The 23,707-nt window shown below is 31.7% G+C and overlaps 1 protein-coding gene across 1 annotated transcript in view; it reads left to right on the forward strand.

Annotated features, from left to right (window-relative positions):
• The window catches only part of LOC130444687 (T-cell leukemia homeobox protein 3), a 72,755-nt gene extending 61,289 nt beyond the window's left edge, over window positions 1–11,466 (forward strand). Inside the window, exon 3 of the mRNA XM_056779965.1 lies at window positions 11,250–11,466. Coding sequence (XP_056635943.1) covers window positions 11,250–11,466 — 217 coding nt within the window. The remainder of the gene's footprint in view (window positions 1–11,249) is intronic.
• The last annotated feature ends 12,241 nt before the right edge of the window (window positions 11,467–23,707 follow it).

A 23,707-nucleotide genomic window follows, 5' to 3' on the forward strand; every position in this document is an offset into this window, starting at 1 on the left:
GAACAGTGGAAACATCCAATTTATGGATCATCCACTGTAAATTCCTTGTTTGGCACCCAATGATTTCTTCTAATTCACGCAGATCAAAAATAAATTGCGAGGACAACGTTATGAATGAAATATGTAAGTACTGTCTAGGGAAAGAAAAAGTAATTAACTAAGTAATAAGGAATTGATTGGAAATAATCACTAATTAAATCTATCTGAAGGTAATATTTCAAATGGTTTACATATTTGGTGAGAATGATATACACATAAACAATGTTTCACTATTGAGAATAAATGTGGAGCACCTTGCTAATGCACGCCTTCTAATCCCCACTCTATTCACCCTTTCTTTGTTCCGCTCATGAGCAACCAGGGAAATGGTGGAGAATATTATCTAAATAGCGTTAGGTGTTGATACAATGAAGCTTTCATTATTAATTATCTCCATAATTAAACTACGCGGGTGCTACGATAATTAGTACCCTTATTAGAGATAAGCAGAATATGCTGATGAACATGGAATATAAACAACAGGGTAGGAACAAGGCGGAGATTATAGAGTGAACAATGACTCCGGAAAAACTTTTATGACACTTTTGTTATATCTAAATGCAAAATACCTCAAGCGAAAATAGTAATAATTTTTTTGTAATGGTGGATGAACTCCTTCTTAAACTGACAGAGAATGCTCGCCATTTGTATAGGACTCGTACCAAGTTAAGCATCCTTCTTCTCTTTTGTTACTACTTTTAGTTAGTCACTCCAGTTCAGCATTGATTGGAATATCTTGGCATTTTAAGATTTATATTTTCCGATCCCTTTTGAAAGTTTTTGCCTAAACTTCTTCCATTTTAGACAAACAAAGAATGTCTGCCTTGTTTTCTCATGCTTCTTGTGATAATATAAATATGATCTCGTTTAATAATAAGAATGAAATGGAAATATATGCGCACACCACAAGACTTAAAAAAGATAGTAACTGTTCTCGAAGAACTTCGAGTAGTTCTTTATAATGGATCTATTACGTCGGAATATTGACTAATACATTACTAAGGGTGCATTGACGCTTCTTTTTTTCTAAACTAGAGTATAAAGATATATATTATCTTTATAATATATAAATTGAAAAGAACAATATAGAAGACAAATGTGATTTTGTAAATACAAATTTGCTGCACAATCCAATTAGGAATTGCACCCACACTAATAATTTCCATAATTCTTGGTTCTGCTTTGGATTTCGAAACAGATCTCAAACGTATATAAATACAGACGTTTTAAATCCGGTTCTGATTACTAAGAGAGCTCAAGAGACCCAACAATTTTAATTAACGCCCCGCTATTAATAATTAGCTGCTATTCCTTGCACAAGCGCTTTTCGCTAAACTAATTTTAAATGGAACAACCAAGTTTTAAGTCGAAAGATTTTGCGTTCTTGAGTGGTTCTTTGCTTTTTCTTTAATTAAAATCAAACAATTTTAATTAATGAAAATTTTAATTAATGAAATAATCAAATTCAGAATATAAGAATTGATAAAATAGGTTTTGGGTTTTATTTGACTTGTCTGATAAGCAAAATGGTTCAAAATGGGAGAAATGATAAATAATTCTAATTAAATATTTAACAGAGCATTGGAATTTTGAAAATATAATCACGGAGAAGACTGAACGATACAATAATATAGACTAGGCCGAAGTTTTTGCAGTTTTTCCATTGAAAAAAAAAGAAAAACACTTTGTATTCAAATAAATGTTTATTAAAAATAAAAATCAAAATAGAGAATTATTGCTTGAAAATGATATCGACCTATCAGAAGGTAGGTCTGGACTGCCGGTAGGCCATGGAATAACTCCTCTGCGTTAGATACATTTGCTTGGGAAAATTTCTTTGACCATGCAATGGATGTATTACAAATTTCGTCATTAAACTGCAGCCTAGTTCAATTATTGTAACCCTCAAAATGGTGTAACTCGTACAATTTGTCACATATTCTCCAGAATAAAAAATTTATAAATTTAATTGAAAGTGAGCATCGTCCGACAAAAATTGTTATTATTGTTCCCAAAACTTCACCTTAAAAGGATTCAGTTTTAAGTTCAACTTGAATATCCGACTATTAAAAGTGCTCTTCTATGACTCTCCGCTATTTGCAAAGATTACATCACTTCAACATGCTCGCTCTCGTTCGAAAAAAAGGCATCAAAGAGAATACTGTATGTTCCTGGAATTAAGTTGAAAACATGGATTATTTATTGAATTTAGTGTACGCATCCACCGCTTCTTCTATTGTAGGAAAACGTTGATCTCGTAATTTATTTTCAAGCTACGGAAATAAGAAGAAATCATTAGGTGTCAAATAAGGAATATATGGCGGATAACTCATTAATTCGAAATTTTGACTGTTCAAAAACGTTTTTGTTTAAGCTGATGTATGAGAGCTCGCGTTGTCATGGTGAAGAATGATTCGTTTTCTAAGATTGGTTTCTCTTATTTTTTCGAATACGGTCCCGTTATACCGAAAAACCAGACGACCATTTGCTTCTAAGCGCTTCGTGGACGAACAACTTATGGCTTGTCTTACATACAGTGGATTGTTATTTATTTTTTGCTTCATATGCATAGATCCATGATTGGTTGCCTGTTACGATCTTATAGACGTCCTCTGAAGTACAGCGATTGATTTTTGTCAGTATTCCTGGGTATCAATCGAGCTTTTTTTGAGCGACTGTCACATAACGATCTTACAATATCAGTTTACGCATAAAATCGAACTTTTCTGGGCAATAGCCAATTTGGACCACCTTCACAAAATTCATCCTGTAGCAAAGTGCGACTGCAATTAAATTTGGAAAATCAGCGGATCACGGTGGCTGATGCTTCATAACCAAAAATCAAAGTGAGTTGATCCACGTCATAGTCATAGAAAATCATCGCACGTTAATGTTCGCGATTTAAATCCATTATTTGGATCAAGTTTCAAGTATCTGTAAACAACTCGAAAAGCACTCATATCACAACACATTCTGAGTACGTTTAGTAATAAAAATATCAAACTTTATGATCGCGATGTCAGATTTGATATGTTCACATCAGTGTTGCCACGTCTCAAAACTTAAGTAGCAGCCCTCGTATAAATGAGTAACCGATTATCTAATTCTTTTTTCTTTCTAGTTTAAGAAGAATGCTCAGATAATATAGTAAATTTAATATATTAAAAACAAAATGATAATATTACATAGAAATCGAATCTCCTTGGTGGCAATTTTCTAATTTTTTTAAATGATTTGTTCTGGTCTGTATTAGCCTGTTCAATATCAACAATGGTATCAAACGTTTTTCTTTTTGAATATTTTATTATTAAATATGTCGACAGCAAGGTGGAAGTGGACTGATAGGAAGATTTTCAGATGCCAAATAAGGCGCATCAAAAGAAACTTGTACCACGGCGTGTTTTCATGATAAGGAAAAAAGACGTTGGCCCCTTAGCTCAGAAATATGATTTTAAGCCTTTCACTAAGCTCTCGAATATTTATAATCCTGTATGAACGAGCAATTTTGTTCATTTTCTGCACTTTTTCATGTGTTTTGGGAGTTTAAAGATGTCCTTAACTGTTTATTGTTCTTAACTGATTCTTCCTCATTATTAAATCACCAATTCCAAGTGAAGCATACTTATAAGAAATACATATAAACTGAAACTCAAGAATATAAAGAAGAATAGCACTAGAAAAGAAATTAAGCAAAAGATATAGATAAAAGATAAAAGATTCAAGATGTAGAATCTAGCGACAAAATGAGTACGATAGAAAAAATAGATGATGAGCTAGAAAGGACGTATTAAAGATAAATAGTACTAGGTGACAAGCAGAAAACAAGAATGTTCTGAAAACATGATAACAATATTACGCAATAAGAAAGTTAAAAACAGAAATAAAATTGAATAAGTAAATGTTTTGGGGTAGAAACAAATCAGCGGAATGCGGAAATCATGAAATGGAAGTAAATAAAGAAGGAGTAGCTTTCGAATTATGAAAAGAAACATGGAAAACGAAAAAGAATCTAAAACAATGGAAAAAATATTATAACATCTATAAATAAAAATAAAGAAAACAAAATTCTGTTGAATTTACGAACCAATATGCTTTACTCAAATTTTGCTGGAAGCCCATTTCATAGATTGAAAACAAAGTTTAGAGAATATATGGAAATAACAAAAAATTATAGAAAGGAGATGCAGGGAGGAAAAGAATAAATAGAGAGAAAATAATTAAGAGAAATTTCAATAGTTAATCGCCTATATAAACGGATTATTTTGTCCATTTCTTGTACATTTTCATATGTTTTGGTGATTGAAGGGCGCACTCGGCTGTTCATTGTCCTTAAATGACTCATTATAATTGTTTAATCGCTCATATTAGATTTTAACATGATTTCACCAAATTTATTATCACACTTACATTTGAATTTTCATCAAATTTTGTAGACTCAAATTTGAAACGAAGAAGATACTCATAGTTTCGATTTTCAATTAATATAAAGTAGAAAAAAAATGCAGTAGATTCTATTTGCGCTACTGTCCCAACAGGTAATGAATATATTGCCCCTTTTTTCTGCTGCAATCGAACAGATACATTTAATTCTAAATGGATTCGTCAGCAACGTGTTTTTCTTGCTCAACGGAGCAGAACTTCGTCCATTAATTAAAAATAAATACTTTGTTTTCCTTTGGCACTTAACGTGACATTCAGAATCGTTTGTTAAAGCTGTATTAGCAATAACGAATACGTCGAGAACACAATTATAATACTCTATAATATTTATTGTAATTATGTGCACGAACAAAAACGTGCAATGTTAGAAAAAGTTCTAACTACTTGGATATAGAGATTAAGAATTTAAGTTTTCAATGACAAATAAAATACGTGAAAAACTGATTCTTATTTTGATACTGAATAATTGAAATAAATCGAAAAAAAAATTAATAGAGTAATTATAAGAAATATGAAGTATTCTTAAACGCATAAAAACAGTCAATGATCGTTGGTGATCGGTATACTATCAAAATATTCCAATAAGAGGAAAGTAACATAAAATCTGAACTAAAATAATGAAGAGAAGAAAATATAATATCCTGAGAGGTCAAAAAATTTACTAGGAGAATAATAGCAAAATTATCTGTTTCAATATTCAGATCCACGACAATGGATGCTTGTGTAACGTCAATACTCAATCAAATGAAGAAATTGTAGTACGAAGACAATAACAACCAAAATTAATTGTAAAAGCTCACAGACTGATATGGTTGAGATATGTGATACGTTTAATAAAAACAGAGAATTATTAAGATTATTAAGATTATTCTACTGAGCAAAAAAAGCTTGAAGGTAAACGTGGGCAGACATGGAAAAACGAAAGTTTTAGAGTCTAGAAAATCATAAATGAAATAAATTCGAAAAAGGAAATGGATATGTGAAACGGTTAGAAAATATTGCCCAAAATGCTACTACTCAAGAATTTGATTGGAAAAAAGCGGGAAGATAAACTATGGGAGAGATAGAACAAAAAGTTTGGAAAAACTTGAATGTCACTAATTCAGAATATAGAATTAATATTTGGAACAATTGGAAAAAAATGTTCGCTAAATATTGTGTTACTTAGAAACACGATTGGGAAAAAGCATGAAGATGAGCAAAGGCAGAGATAGAAATGCAAAGGATTGACAGGCTTCAAAACCATAAATGACACTTATTCGAAAAAGGAAATGAGTATGTGGAACGGTTGGAAAATGAACATTGCTAAAAATGGTCCTGCTCAGAAACGCGATTGGGAAAAACCGTGAAGAGAAACGACAGAGAGAGAAAAACTATGGTTTGAAAAACATAAAAATCATAAATGTCACTAATTTGATATTTGGAATGGTTAGAAAAGGAAGATTGTTAAAAATGGTGCTACTTAAATGCGCTACTGGGAAGAAAAGTTAAGATAAATAAGACAGGGATGGGAAAACAAACGTTTGACAGACTTAAAAACCATAAATAATACTAATTCGAAAAAGGAATTGGATATGTGGGACAGTTAGAAAAGAAAAATTGATGATAATGGTATTACCCAAACATCGCGAAGACAGAGATAGAAAAAAAAAGGTTTGAAAAACATGAAAACATGAATGTCACTATTTCAGAAGAGGATAGTGATATTTAAAACAGAAGAAAAAAAGGTTTGCAATATATGGTGTTACTTAGAAACGTTATTGGGAAAAAGCGTGAAGATAAGCAAACATAGAAACAAAAACATAGAAAAACATAAGTTCGGAAAACATGAGTGTCACTAATTAAAAAAAGGAGAAATTGATATATGGAACTATTAGAAAATAAACACTGCTGAAAATCCTGCTAATCAGAAACGCGATTGGGAAAAAGCGTGAAGATAAAGAAAAATATAGAAAAACATGGGTTTGAAAAACATGAAAACCATAAATGTCACTTATTCAAAAGATTAATTTAATAATTGGAATGGTTGGAAAAGAAAAAATGGTGTTACTCAAAAACGCTATTGGGAATTAACGTTAAGATGAACAAAGACAGAGATGGGAAAACAAACATTTTACAGACTTAAAAACCATAATAGTAATACTAATTCGAAAAAGGAATTGAATTTGTGGAACAGTTTGAAAACACGAAGACAAAGATAGAAAAAAAAGGTTTGAAAAACATGAACACATGAATGTCACTAATTCGAAAGAGGTAATAATGGAACGATCAGAAAATACAGAAGACAGGGATGGGAAAACAAACGTTTGGCAGGCTTAAAAACCATAAATAACTCTAATTCGAAAAGGAATTGGATATGTGGAACAGTTTGAAAACACGAAGACAAAGAAAGAAAGAAAAAGGTTTGAAAAACATGAAACATAAATGTCACTAATTCAGAAGATGCAATTGATATTTGACACAGATGAAAAGAAAAAAAAGTTTGTTAGATGGTTTTACTCAGAAAAGCTATTGGATAAAAGCGTGAAGATAGGCAAACACAAAGATAGAAAAACAAAAGTTTGAAAAACATGAACACATGAATGTCACTAATTCAAAAGAGGTAATTAATATATGGAACGATTAGAAAATACAGATTGCTAAAAATAGTGGTACTAAGAAACGCGATTGGGGAAAAGTATGAAGATAAACGAAGACAGGGAAAACAAATTAATTCGAAAAAGGAATTGGATGTGTGGAATGGTTAGAAAAGAAAAATTGCTGAAAATGGTACAACCGAAAAACGCAAAGTCAGAGATAGAATAACAAAGCTTTGGAAGACTTGCTAAATATGGTGCTACTCAGAAACGTTATTGAGAAAAAACGTGAAGAAAGCAGAGATCAGAGAAAGGAGAGAATTTAAGAAAATAAGAAAGTAGTAGGACTCAAAAACATTCAATTAAAAATAATAATTGGAAAAAAAAGTAAATGGGAGGGAGGCGAGGAGAATATTAGAGTTTGATAAAGAAGAGAATATTAAGCTTTAGATTTACCTATTAAAACATTATTGTTTTATTCGCGACCTAATTTTTTGTTACATTCTGTGTCAATACACAGAATTCAATCTGTCAACTATAATTATTCATTAGATATCGCAGTGTACAATTTCTCGTAATTTTTTCCCAATTTCATTCTTTCAAATTGTTCGTTGTACATTTTAAACTAGACACAATGTTTTTCTGGAAAACATATATACGTTAAACGAATGCGTCATTTCTTCTATTGGTTTTTTTTCAAATTAGTGAACACGGTGTATAACAGTCAGGAAAAATAAACTCCAACAGTGGCGAGAGAATATATGCCTGAATATTTAAACTTCTAAACACTAGACCAATGTCAGTGTACATTATTCAACATATTTCCCTGTCGACTCATGGTTTATGCAGGGGCTTTTAGGGCGTCAAATTGGCACTATCGCCACCCTTGTCGTTGTTCGATGCTCGTTTTCGAACTCTCGGACACACTTGTTCCTAATGGCACTCAAGAGTACAACGATTTAACCGTTGAATGTAGAGTTTGGTTTACAGTTAACTATAGTTAAGGTTAATTGACAACTAAAGCATGTTTGTGTAACCAGGTAGGAGCTAAATTGCTTTTGAATATTGCAGATGACAAATTACTTCCTAAAGTGGATAGCCAAAGACACACATCATCCATTTACAGATTATAATATTAAATAATCTTTTCTAGGATGAATATTAATCGTGTTAGAGATAAATACGAAATTTTAATTTATCATATGTGAAAAAAAATGAATTCGCGGACAGAATTTTTGTTGTTACAAAAATAATGTTGATTCATGGACTATATTAAATATAACGTTATACAGGAAGTTATTCAGGTTAAATAGTTGTGTTTGAACTTATAAAGTAACACTTTTCCATTGAAATAAAATAGAAACAATCAAATTGAGGAAAGGATCAATTAAAAGTAACATGTAGTGTTACTTAAGTAAAATGAGTGCGAATTGAATTGCGGAAAAGGGAAATCACTTAAGGGGACAATATTTTAATTGTTGTTGTGAGTTCACAAAATTATAGTGCCGATAATGAAGGAATATGGTGTTAACTAAGTGTCATTAATGGGTAAAGTAGGCCTTTATGATAAAGAAAGTAAAGGAAATCGTGTTTTAGTACTTTATAGGAGACAATTCTTTGTATTATTCTTATATTTTTAAATCTCACTTATAGTGTTCTTTAAAAACCTATTCGTGGGGTGATTTAATGAACACTATCTATTACGTTCTCAATTTATTTAAACAGTATACAATACAGCTAATTTATAATAATCATATTAAACAATTTTTGCGATTACTTTTACTAATCCATTCTTTTCATACGCCTATTTCTTTAAGACTAAACCAACTGCGTTACATAAACTTATTTATATAGCACAAATAGAATTCGACAATGTTCTAGAAATACAAGAAATAAATAAATAGAGTTTCCTAGAAATCATTTAAAAGAAATACTGTAATAAACCCCCTACTATAATAAAAAATTTATCAAAGGCGCGTCCGCCATTTATAAAAAACATTCAAAGCGCCGTGTGAAATCGCCGAATTTTGATTTCATTGTAGTTGGACAGAGCCGGCCTAAGGACCCATTTAGCGATCTTGTTCGTAACAATATTGTAAGAGATCAATAATTTGCTTTAATTTTGACAAATAGATTCGTGTAAACAATATAATATTAATCACGGATTTAAATAATGCTTGATTGGGGGAGACGAATGGAAAGAGCATAAAAGATAATATAGTATATATACTACAAAATCTAACAAGAAATGATCTAGAGAGTAGAAACAAGAAGAGGAGCGAATATAGGATGATATTACAAATTGGTAGTTACAAATTATAAATTCACAATGATAAAAAAATACGAAATCAATATATTCAGGTAACGATATAAAAAAGAAGCGAGATTTTTTGAAGTACTCAAAAGTAGAAGACGATAGCAAAGAAAAGCTGTCAGAAGAGCAAGGGAAATACAGATTAATAAGACGATAGGAGAATTGTGTAGCAAAACAAAATATAATGATTACATTAAAGAACAGATTGGTGAATCTGGTAGCGAAAACGGAGGTGAAAGATCTAAGAACATAGAAACAATTTGAAATCGAATGTAATGCAATCTAACAAATAGATAATGGACTATAATGGAAATACAATGAAATACAACCAGATGAAGACAAAAATATGACATGTTCTTGAAACATGGTATAATATTACACAAATAAGTATGGAAGTTTTTCATGAAAGAACCATAGAAGGAGAAGAAGCAGAGAAAATAATCACTGAGAATGTTAGAAAGAAAATCAATGAAATTAAATTGGTAAAAGTTTGAGTAGAGTATGATATAACACAGAAATGATTAAATGTATGAGTAGATAAAGAAAGAAATGGATGTTCACAATATGTAAAAAAGTCAGTAAAAGATTCTAAAATATTGGAAAAAATGTCATATCACTCGTACACAATACACAATTTTCGCAAATTACAAACCAATGTGTTTAGTTCAAATTTTATTTAATGTCTACTTCAAAGTTTTGAACAAGGATTCATGGAATAAAGCTGAAGAGTAGGTTTCCACCAGGACAGACAACGTACCATAACATTTTTGCTACGAATAAACAAGTAAGGATTGAAGATAATAGTTTATCCCTTTCTTACTATTCTGGTCTTGGATCAACTAGTGAGAATAGTTCATACCAATAGAGGACAATTTGTTACAAATATGTAGGTCCTGATTATAAAAATGTGAAGAAACCAAATACAAAAAAACACATTTCAGAAATTGGCGTATCTACATATGATTATCTAGATAATAATAAACAGGATAATAGAAAAACATCAATACACTAAAAAAGAAATACTTGTACTGTTATGAACAAATGAGGAGAATCGGTCCGCTGTAAATAATGAGAATGAGTATGTCAAGGAATAAGGAATGAGGAAAATAAAAGTACTTACTTGACAGAGACAGAAAAGGCTGAGGATCAGATAAAAAAAAATAAAGAAGGGAGAAGAAAATTTTATTAGAATCTATATTAATAGGTATTATGAAAATGAAGAGTTCCATTGAGTGGAAGTGCAAATTAGAACGGAAACATTTTTTTTCGTGCTGGAACTTCATAGCTTCACTGAACATGCTCAATATAAATTTTCTTTTATTTATTTATTTATATTTATCATTTAGCATGTGTACTTTGAATAACAATAAAATAAAAATATGACTGCTTCAAGGCCGAGCTATGCGAATTGTATTCACCTGTTACAACTTCTCTATTTCGTGAGTATCAATTCTTTATGCATTCCTGGCATCACTCTAATCTTACCATAAGTATTGCTGATAGACTCTAGTATTCTATATGCAAATAGAGCATGGATATTTCATTGTACAAAGAAACTTTATCATGAGATGGTTCTACATCAATTTCCACGTCTAGATTTTCTTCTGTCTCATCTTCTTGCATTTCCTGATGTTTATTTATCTGCAATATCATTTCGTCATCCGACAAAATCTGAAAGCCTTGATCATTACCGTCACAAGTGACCTAGTTGTTAGTCCGGATAATCACGAATCCGAATATCTGAGGACCGGATAATCGAGTTTCTATTGTATTTTGAAAACAATTATTTGCTACTACTGGCAACCAGTTTCAAGCAATAATACCTATTTTGAATAATGTACATTCCATTCCTTTTTCTTTAGTGACTATTATTGTTTCAGACGGCAGACAGCAGAAGAACGAGAAGCCGAACGACAAGCAGCAAACAGACTGATGTTATCCCTTCAAGCAGAAGCTCTGTCTAAAGGCTACATCAGTGAAGGACCTCCTCCTCAACCAGGTCCTGGTGATACGGCGCTTAGCGCATTACAAAATTTACAACCTTGGGCAGGACCATACAGTGCTCCTCAACCCGCATTGGCGGAATCAATGTGTTAAAGAACAACAAAGACCTGTGAGGTTTTCCTAGACTGTGCAATAGTACGAGTTTTAGCTGTGTATATATTTTTTGAAGTTTCGGACACAATTATTGCTAGTAATAAATATGTAAATATTCTTAAATGCTATATATTCTATTCACTATGAATAAATTCATCAATTTGGGTTCTACAGTCAAAATATTATTGAATTGCTGCTGATGTTAGAAATATTGTTAACTGCTTAAACGTTGAAACACCAACATGAAACACAGTGTGTAAAAAAGTCGGGTTACAAATTAAATAACATAGTTTAAAATCAAGAACTTTACTGCAAATTGTTTTTTCTTAATATTTCTTTTGTAGGAGATGAAGTGGAAATATGGAAGAAATGTGTGTGCTGTTATTTCATGCAGAGTTACTTATCGATAATTTTGAATAACCAGATAACCAAAGATCGACAATAATGTGTTAAATGTTATCTTCGGTTCGCTTTTTCACTTTTAACTCCCTCGCCAATCATAGGAAATCAATTTTCTGAGACATTTCAATCGTTCTGAATTATCTGCAGAGCTTCACTAATTATCCGTACAATAGATAGCTCTTACTTATAACCATTTTGTTATTCACATCAAGGGTAGTTTTTATATACAATCATTTTAAATTTAAAGATTTTTTTAAGTCGTAAAATAATAAAAATATATTTCTCTGAGTGTAGTTATTAGAATCTGTAGATATACTAAGCAACAAATGAAATAATTTTGCTTTTATAAAATTTTCAGTTTTCTAGGATGCCAACAAATAAATTTGATTTTTTTATTGGATATATCACGATTCGTATCCCAAATACTACCAAAATGATTTGAAACAATTATACATATTAAATGTTCACATTTTGATTCAAGACATTTTTCAAATATTTCTGAGATATTTTATTGAAAATTATAGTTATTTTACATTTTTTCACAACAAATCCTTCAAATATGCAACCAGAGTAGTTTAACGCGAGAGAGTACCTTTCTCATGAAGTCAACTTTCATCTGCTATGATATATCGATGGAAAAATTTAATTTGGCTCACGTTTAAAGATATCCAAACATACGTTTGAATTTTTAATGCGTGCGAAATTTTGATCAGCATCAAGCAATCGCGACATTCACCTTGCAGATAGATTTTCATACTTGATATTCAAGCAAAATATTAAACGCCTGCACGTTTTTCACAATTATTTTAACACGTAAATATAGTTTAATTAATATTCGAAACTATTTTTATTTATTTACTCAACAAAGAAATAGTATACTTCGTTAGGAGTCTGGAAATAAGGATTTTTCCGTGCACGCGTGACAAATTCGGGAAATTAGGCAAGCACGGAAAAATCCATTTCTGAACGATACTTTTCATTATACTTATCTGAAAACAACGCAGAAAATGATAAGAATTAAATTTAGAATATTTAATTTTCAATTAATCATAATACATTGTAATAGTACCAAACATGATTAACATTTACATAGCAGCGATACATTTATTATTAGCATTGTTTTATTTTCTGTTAGTTTAAGTCATGTTAAATTTAAAAAATGTCCCTGGAAGAAAATCCAGATATTCCTTAAAAAACATATTAGAGCCAGCGGCACAAACCAGTGCTGATTTGTAACCAGAAAAATCTAAGTCGAGATATGAGTATCAACTTTGTAGAGAATGGCGAGATCTCCGAAAAGTTGTAAGCTGTAAGTGATGATATTCTTCTAGATTATTTTGTCGAAAAAGACAACAATATGGAATATTTCACGTTATAGAGTCGGTTTTCAATGCTAAAGAACTGTTTACCTATAAAATGAATTGCTGGTAACACAAAATATCCAAAACTATTGCTTTTTTGAAACGCAAGCACCAAAAAAGTCCAGGGTACTAACGGCAGAACAAGTAACCACATTTTTATGCTAAGCTCTAGATGAATAATATCTACTGGCAAAAGTGAAGTAGTATTTGGAATCTCGGGAATGATTTGATACGTTTAAGTTTAGACGATGTGGAAGATAATGGACGATTTGTTATTGTGTTTTTACAAGATAGAAAAAAACATATGTCAGGAAATTCTACCATTACCAATAAAGCTTTTACATTTAAGTCCTGTGTACTTTAACGTGAATATGCAGGTCTACGGCCTAAAATTATAAACAGCAGAAGATTATTTGTTGCATACTGAAATCGTGAGTGTTCGCCCAACATCTTAGATGCCAGTTCTCCAGTTTTCAGTCTTCTTGTTCTTCTTCTTTTTCTTCCGTGTATTAGGCGTAGTCGCCTGATTTATCTTCGACAACCTTGCCTCCTATCCTGCTTCAAGGTTGTCGCTCCACCTTTTTCTGGGTCGGCCGGTACTCCTTCGACCCAATGGGAATTTATCGCGCGCAATCTTGACCAGTCTATTGTTGTCCATACGACTTACGTGCTCGTTCCATTCTTTTTTTCTTGATAGAACCCATTCTTTAACGTCATCTATTTGTACAATTTTCTGATGTTCTCACTTCTTTTCCTGTCCAGTAGGGTTTTTCCGGCTAACCTGCGTAGCACTTTCATCTCTGCTATTTTCATCATTCTTTTGGTTATCGCCGTTTCTGGACGTGTCTCTGCCGTGTAGGTCATTACGGGTCTAACCGTGGCCTTGTATATTATCAATTTGGCCTCTATTTCGATATGTTTATTTCGCCATATGGTTTCGTTCAAACATACTGCTATTCTTAAGGCTTTAGTTGTTTGCTCTCTTACTTCGTTTTCTACGTCTACAAATCCTGAAATCTCGATTCCTAAGTATTTGAATTTCATTACTTGGTGAATTAACTGGTCGTCTACGACTAGCTTACATCTTACCGGAGTTTTGGATGTGGTCATATACTTTGTTTTGGACGCAGATATTATTATATCATATGTAAAAGTCTTTGAAGATCATCCTCATTTCTTGCGTCTAGAACAGGATCATCAGCGTAACATAATATTGTAATATTTCGATCCCCCATCTGGTACTTTCTTGATTATTTCGTCCATAATGATACTGAAAAGCAGGAGCTTAAGGAGTCTCCCTGGCGAGTCCCTTTGTGTGCTGCTATTTGCTCCGCTAGCACTCCGTTCACTTTGGCTTGGATTTTGTTGTCCATGTATATATTTTCAATAGCTTTTATCAAGTCGTGGGGGATTTGTTTATCGTATAGTAGATGCACTACGTCTTTTAGTTGTACTCGATCGAAGGCTTTTTATTGATCTATAAAGCACATAAACGCTGGTCTGTTGTACTCTGATGACGAAGATCGCAAATGTGCACGACCTTCCCCATCTAAATCCCTGTTGCTCATCTGTTAACGTGATGAAACTGTTTATTTTATTTATGACGACTTTTGTTGTAAGTTTCAGAGTGCTACCCAGCAAACTGATTCCTCTATAATCAGATGGTATTTTCTTATCTCCTTTTTTGACCATGAGAATCGTAGTACTCGTTCTCCAATCCTGGGATTTTTGGATGTGACACGATCTTATTAATGAAAGTTGTTAGTTGCTTGGTAAGGCTTTTTCTCTACTACTACTTGAGTAGTTCGTTAGTTATGTTATCTTGCCTGAGCTTTTCTATTTTTGAGCTGTTGGTTAGCCGCTTGCATCTCTGTCAATTCAAAATGTAGATCTTAGTTTGTAGTTATTTCAGGCGTGTTTGGTTCGTTTCTGTTTTCGTCTTCGATCCGATACAGTTCTTGGAGGTACTAGATCCATGTTTCCTTTTGTGTTTGGTTTGTCTCGAAGAGTTCGTTGACTTCTTTTCTTTGTCCCTTTATCATTCGTCATATCTGTTTCTAGAGGCCGCAAAAATCATTCGCCATTTGTTTGGAAAATTATTCCCAATATTTGTTCTTGATTTCTTTTACTAATGTTGTTGTTTCATTACGTACTCTTTTGTAATCTTCGTACGAATTCAGGGTTTTTGATGTTCTGTATTTCAGATAGGCTTCTTTCTTTTCTTGACATTTATCTCTCACTTCCTTACAGAACCATGGTGTTAGAACTAAAACACCATAATTGTTTTTTCTTATAACTAATTTCAATTGTATTTTTTATTTGTCGCACGAAATATAAATCGGAGATTTTCGGTGCGTTGTTCTGAAAATGCCACTCTCACATCTTTGTTAAAACAAATGTAAACAAGGTGTTTTCAGATAAATATAATAAGAAAAAATTTCTTCGCCTAAGTATGAAAATTAAATGGTCAGATTTATATAAAATATTGGCAGATGATATCATAAAAATGACAGAACTAACAAAGTAGAGAAATTGTTTTTAATCTCAAAAAAGTCGAACCGTCCTCTTAAGATAAACTTGAATTGAAATTATTGGATATTTCCCTATATCTCAATTTCATACGATTAATACTGAAGAATACATTTGAATATTGAGTACACATAAATATGTATAAGGAAGCGGAGAATTAGAGAAAATTGATTTCAATTCTAATATTTTGTCGTATCTTGATTTAAGCAGTTTTCTGTTCATTGGAGCAAATAATATTTTAACTAATGAGTTTGTAAAAAACGCCACTTCCTATAAGAGAAAGATCAATAACAATTATTATTGATATTAAATCTTTTTAAGCGATCTTTATAACTGTTATTCTGTTTTTCACAATTTTAATATTGTTATGCGTAACTGAGCTTCAGTTTTTTTTTACAGTAAAAGTTATTATTTACATAAAATTTATTATCTCGAAATTAACGTGGTAAAACGACGTAAGTAGTAGAAAACCACTTAAAAAATCTTGTTCACGTAATTTTCTGCGTCATAAAATTCCAAAAAAATAATTTTGTCCGAAACCAACTCTTGTAAATACGTTAAAAACTATATTAAATAAATTTCCAAAGACCCGAAACTTATCTACATTGTACAGAATGTTCATAGTCAGCGTAAGAAGTATCGAAGTACTATCCAATCACGTCAATAGATATAAAAATCCTTAGAAACAGAACGGATTTTAATTATTTCTTCTTGATAATTATATTTCGGAAGCTTTATATAGTGTAATGGAAACTTTTTCTAGAAATAATTCAATATTAGATTACATTATGTAGGGCAAACTTCATTTAGATTGGTCGTGGTTCAGTCGGAGGACCTCCCCAATTTGGAAAATTAGTTAATTACCTCACTACTTTCCTATCGTTTTTTCTTTTATAGCACTTTTTAAGCTTTTCCATCTCAAAGTTTTTTACTTTTTCTATGCTATTGGCGCTAGACAATCTACAGTGTCGTTGTGGCAGATGCTCTCTTCTACCCCTTTATACTATTTATCCATTATTACTCCCCATTTCTAAAATTATCCCAACGATACAATAGCCAATTATCACTCCGATGGTTTTCTAGTTTTACGTGTATCTTATTATCTTTTGATTTTCTCTTCATTAAACTTTGGTTAAATCGCTCTGAATTACTTAAAATCACTTTTGTTTGACCATATATCCTGATGTTTGGCTCTGATTCGTATATCAATAGCATATTTAGTCTAGTCCAGGTACTTAGCAGAGATTTACTCCATTGTCACGAATTCTGGAGAGTACCTCGCAATGTTTTGGTTTTTGAGACTGCCTGCGTACCTGTGTAGTTTATTGTGTTTTTGCTTGATTTACCACTTTCTCTTGACCCTCTGATAACATTTTCAGTCTATACGACTTCTAGATGTTTCTTGAAATAAACGTCTTGGGAAGACTCACAAAGTATCTAGCTTGCTTTCTAGAATTGTTGAAATTGGATCACCAATGAATTTCAAATAGAATTTTCATATTTTGTACAACTTTTGGACGTGTTTTTTGAAAATTGGTGAATTTCTTGTAATTACTTTCTGATCTCTATTCTGCTCCGATTATTCCAACAGAAAGATGGATATCTCATAACAGTTTGTGTCGTCATATGTTTAATATCCATCTCAGCTTAGCATCTAGAGTCGTTCCTAGATATTAAGCTGTGCTTCCATATGGTACCTCTTAGAGTTTTACTCTCCCATTTATTAAATTCATTGATGGCTCTTTGTAGTTTTTGTGTAGTGTAACTTCTTTCACATTTTGCCTGCTGAAAGAAAAGCTGTTTTCATGTTATGTATTTTTGCCTTTTGTATCATATGTATATAGAATAAACAGAACTGGGCCAAGTACGCTTACTTGTGGCATTCAATTTTTTAATAGTAATACATCATAAATATCTCATTTTCAATGAATGTGTTGATAAAGATAGAAGTTTAAACAATATACCACATTTCGTATCGCTCCGATTTTCAACAAATTGAAAAAACAGAATTATAAAAAAAATCATCCAAATCTTATCTGTTTCTAAAGACTTCGAAAAAATTGACGCGATTAGAATAGTTCAGATCTACTTTGAAAGAAGAGAAAAAGATCTCACGCATTTCTCTTTTCATTGTTGAATTATTTTAAATGCTCCATGGTATATACCCAACAGCGTTATTGCTTGTGACCTTCAAATTAAGTGAGTTGAAGAAGAAATATCTCACTTCACCCAGAATTATTCTCACCGCATTAAAACCCATCCCAACGAATTAGCTCAACTTCTAAAAAGACCTCCCAACCAGCGAAGACTTCTTCCGTATGATCTGCCTGACAGATTTTAATTTCATAGTGATGTGTTGCTTAGTTATCCCTCAATAAAACTATTTTTTATAATTGAAAGGAAGTTTCCACATATATTACTTTCAACCATTTGCTCATTGTCAATTTTACACATTGCAAATAAAGTTCTTAAAAAATTGTTTAAACAGATCAAAAATGATTATATTAATTAATATTAAATATTCTTATTGAATTTAATTATAATAAATATAAATATAAGTATCAGAAACAAGATGAATCTGATCGATGCCAATATTGTTTGCGACCAAGCTTTATATTAGTTTCGTCCCAGTGCCAGTTCAGTGTATGTATATACATATCGGAATCTTTAAACTCGATTTTCCAATGACAATACTATAATTCTCTTAATTTGTACGATTAACCCTATCAGGATTACCAAAGAGTATGTAAAGGAATCTTTGTACTCTATTTTTTACCGACTTAAAAGGAAAAGTTGTTCATCATTAACCAAAGTAGAAAAATATAGAGCTTTGATTGAAACTGAAACTAGGTCTCAATCCCTTTAACAAAAATAATTTGACACTTCCCAAATAAATTTCGTTATGTCATCTCTTCAAAAAATAAATACTTTCTTAGCTTTCTGAGAAGGATTCTCTCTTTTCAAAAAATGATTCGAAATTTCAATTTTCTTTAATGATAAACAATCGTTGACTATTTGGATCACTAAGTTGAGGCCTTATTCGTTTCACCTAGCTCTTGAAAGTAAAGTAGTAATAGATTTTCTAAAGTCTTCAATGTGTTTTTCTCATCGCCTCGTTTTTTATATGCAATTAAGGCGTTTTCATAAAATACCTGTCACTTTTTGGGATACAGTCTCACTTCTTTAGCCTGTACTTTAATTTCAGGAGAAATACACATTCAAGCAACGTTCATTTTTAGTAATCTCGACCCCAAACTATAAATTATGCACTGTCGCTGGTGTTTTACATTTGTCAGAAGCTTGAATGATTTAATCTTTAAGGAAATTTGAAAATATATATTTTATTAAATTTTCATTTTTCTAATTCATTTGAAGAAAAATACCAGTAGTGGTAAAAATGCTATATGAGACTCGTAGAAAGTGAATTAATGTGTCGTATCCATTAAAGTCCAATAATCTTTGCTGGAGTGTTTACAGCTTACCTATTCATCCCCCCCTTTTCAGAAAATTGCAACAGGAAATGGGATTACTCTGTTGCCAAAAAATTTTCATCTTCTATTTCATATGCTACCAGATATACTGCTCTGGATTTCTGCAGTCTTTCATACTACAAGAAAATGTGGATAGAAGTACTGAGAGAAATACTATAAGAAATTTTGTATTCGTTATGCTGTTGAATCTAAGAGTTAAATTTCTTATTTTTTCACCTTCATTGCCCCACTGGATATATATGAAAAAGAAAAAAAATATAGTGCGGCAGTGGTTAAGCGTTATGGTTGGGGAGCAACGCAACAGATTGGATTCAACAATAGAAAATTTTGAAATCGCTAGAATAATTTAGGGTCACGCTGTGAATGTAGGAAACCAGGGTTGATATACCCACAAAATTATGCTCTGATCTCAATGTCACTTATAGCTTTCACAATTTCTCATATTATAGACAATCAATTTTTTTCAATAGATAAGTTTCGAAATATATTGTGGAGATGCCCAAAAACATCGCTAAAGGAAGCTTCCATCAATATTCATTTCACCTGACACATATTCATTCGTACGTGATTTTCACGGTTCTTATATAAAGTAAAACAGAGTCTCCAAAATTTTTGCGCATGGGTTATAAGTTATTTATTTTTATTGCTTTTATGTCTAGAAATAAGAATTAGAATAAAAAATACTTCTGAATTTGTTTTTATTAGTATAAAATCAATGGAAGTACATAGAAAATCCACAAAGAGATAATTTATTGAAACAAATAAAAAATCAACAGTTTTTCTGTCATGTTCGGTAGAAGTTTCTGTTATTAACCCCGAAATTTGGTCTCCCATTATACTCGTACTTTCACTATACTGATTGGTAACGTCTCTAAAATTCCACTAGGTCTTGATGGAAGCGTTCCCTTTTTCTTCCGAATAAGCTGCCATATTATCTTTAAATTTATCTAAATGAGAATCTAGCATATGCATTTTTAGAGATATTCTACATCCCATGATAGAAAAATTCGTGAACATGTCGGCGATCAGCTCTTAGTACTTTTCAGCTCTATGGTTTCCAAGAAAACCATGAACTAAAGCTGATCCAGGCATTTTTCTTTTTATTCCTCAACAAAAATATCACAGTTCATAATTTTCGACTCTGACAGCTTTGGAAAAGAACTTTTCAAATATTTGAAAGCTTTAGACTTGTGATTAAGAGCCTTTACAAATTGTGTAAAAAGACCCAATTTGATATGCAATGATGACATTAATATAGTTTTGAAATCGACAATTGCTTCCTGTTTAACATTGTATTTTCCTACTTCGTGCTCAGTACGAGCAGGCCAATGTTTTTGTCGGTAGTGAGTGGCATCATTTCTACTATCCCACAGGCATAGATAACAGTAGTGTTTAGTATAACCACCTTGCATTCCTGTCAAAAAACACAGTTAAAATCACCAATAACATGTATTCCATATATTTAATTGCAGTTAATAGCATTTTTGTAATTTTCTTTGTGATATACCGAATGTGCTAATGGAATCGATGGAAATTTGTTCTCATTATGTAGTATAACAGCTTTCAGATTTTTAGTTGAACTGTCAATAAAAAGACGCCATATGGAATACGTCATGGAAAAATCCTTACTGAAGAAACAAGAAAATTCTTAATGACGTTTTCTTTGACGGGATAATAAAACGTCAGATTTAATTAAATTCCATTCTACGGATACAGATGAACTTCATGATTGCGGGCTGCCTTGAGAGAGTAGTTTGCTTTTTAAACAATAGCGGAGCAGGTACAGGATTTTCTTCTGTATGTGGTATTGAAGCAGAGATAGATAGTAGGTCAGGATAAGTTGTATTCCTCGAATTTTTGCCTCTGAGTGGATTCAAAATACAAAAATAACAATCAGTGTAATGATCACTGGGTTCATTCCAAATTCTTGGCACTGCAAACTTCATAGCTCTTTTCTCTCCTCGGTACCAACCTACAATAAAACGTAAAGTAACGTGAGCCTAGTTCATGTTATTATAAGATAGTTAATAGAATAAAAAAAAAGAAAACGAACTTACCGTCAAGATTGTATCTGCAAGAGGTACATAATACATATGGATCCCATATTTTGTCTTGATTTTTGACTAGTAGATTAAAAAAAGGCTTGATATGCCTAGCAAATCTTTGAATTTCTACTTAAATCATACTTTTCCTCTCTCTCTCTTCAATAAATTGGCCGCAAATAAAATAAAAGTCCGCATCTCGTTCACAACTTCTTGTAGCCATTTTGCATAGATTGATACAGTGAAAAATAATATTAAAGACGTTATTTCTCTGTCAGTTCTTGAAAAGCAAATATTTTTGAATTCTGAACACGCTTCTTTTAATGTATATATGCTTATATAATCAGAATATATTAAGAAAAAACCATGCGCAAATAAATTTTTTTGTTGACCCGTGTCATATGCATATCCATTTTTGAAGAAAATACTTGACATTTATTCCAATTTCATTTTTTGGTTTTTTGAAAAATGTTTCGATTTGTAATCGTAATTAAATACAATTGTATGAATGAATGAGACTCATAATTCCCATTACGGTAATTAAACTTGCTTACATGATTTATATTAATTGTAATAACATAAATTATTCACTATAATATATAAACTTGTGGATAATAATATATTATTTAATTAAATATTAAATATTATATTTTATCCCATGCACAATACTTCGAAATTATTCCATGAAAATTCAGACATTAATTTCCTCCTCAGAATAAAAAAATTAGATATAATAATTACTTATTTATAAATCACCAATATCAACCAAACCCATTGGAACCACTTTAGTTTAATCGTTTTGATTTTGAGTCGCTCCGAAAAGTAGGTGAGTCTGATTCTTACTCCTTATGTCAGTTTTTTATTCGATCCTCTTCTTCTTAACTAATTGCAAAATTTCCAAATGTATAAGCCAGATGGAACTGCAAAAATTTTGTAAATTACTATGGACATTTATGTTTTTTTCGGAAATAGATCTGAACCGAAATAATAATAATCTTTTTCTTGTAATTATAAAAGAGTAGTGTGATGTATGTATAAACGACTGTAGATATTATTCAATAATATTGTAAGCACTAAACTTATTGGCATAAATAAAAATATTACAACTAATTTCTGTTTCTTTGAAAAAAATGTTATCCTCAGAAATGCATCCAGGAATCAATGGTTGAGGAAGTTATATTCTTCTATAAGGAAGTTAAAGAGAAAAAATTGTATCATTTGTAGACAAAAACTTGTAAAAACTAAAAAACAAACATAAAAATAACTAAATGATGATACAAATAAAAGGAAACCACAATGAGTAACAAAATTATAGGTAAAAATTAGTATATGAGTCGTATAAATCCATAGCAAAAATTAAACCAGCATGCCCGGAATTAAATATTATTATTACAATAGAAGTCGTTTACAAAGTAGAAGACTTTTTCCATTGATTATACCGACAAATTATTGCGAAATGCAAGAAAAGATGAAGTTGATTTGATTTCAATTGGCAAGTGATTGTGCATTTTTTTGCTTTGTAAAATATTGTGCCCTTAACTAATTCTGAACGTGGAATAGGTAGGTAAAAGTCGTGCTTCGCGATCCTAAGTGCGACGAACTTTCTGAAATTTGAGAAGCGTGATTACAAATTAGGCAAGCGGATTGAAAGATGAATAAGGAAGGAAGAGTCTTAAGTTTTAATCTCTCAAAGAAGTCCCTGCAGTGAGTCCGAGTAAATATCTAGCAGCTCTCTTTTTTAGTCTGAAGATCTGCTCAAATTAAGTTGCATCACACTTACCCCGGTAGGGAAGGGCATATCGGAGATACGACTCAATAAGGGCATAATTAACTTTATAAGGAGGTGAATAAGTTCAGTTCAACTTCAGTTTTGGAAACGTTGAAACAGAGAATATTAGAATCGCATCATGATTAGTTGATTAGGTCATTAGATATGGTCCTATGAAGTGCCGTGAGATCAGGGTTGCTCAAAGAGAAGCTAATGTCGTTTGCAAATAGTCATATTTTACCACTGATGTCTAGATAGGCGATGTCGTTTATAAACAGAAGAAACAAAATAGGGCCCCAGTACTGAGCCTTGGAGCACTCCACATTCTATTGGCTTGCAAAAAGACATGGTTGTATAACCCATACAAGCTGATTTCAGTTTGTAAGATATGACTTAAATCATGCGAGAGATGTTCCTCTGGAACCGTAGTACTGCAATTTGTTAATTAAAATATTATGATCAACACAATTGAAAGCCTTAGAAAAATCTGCTTGTCTAGATAGACATTATGTAGGAGCAAGAATATAGCATCATTTGTGCCAGTGTCAGTTAAAAACCTCAATATTGAAGTTATATTAAGGCAGGGACATATCTATCATGTATTGTTCCGATCCGACTACGATCATATAGAAGAACGAGTGTCAGAGA

Source organism: Diorhabda sublineata, chromosome 1 (genome assembly GCF_026230105.1).
Source record: "Diorhabda sublineata isolate icDioSubl1.1 chromosome 1, icDioSubl1.1, whole genome shotgun sequence".
Taxonomy (NCBI): domain Eukaryota; kingdom Metazoa; phylum Arthropoda; class Insecta; order Coleoptera; family Chrysomelidae; genus Diorhabda; species Diorhabda sublineata.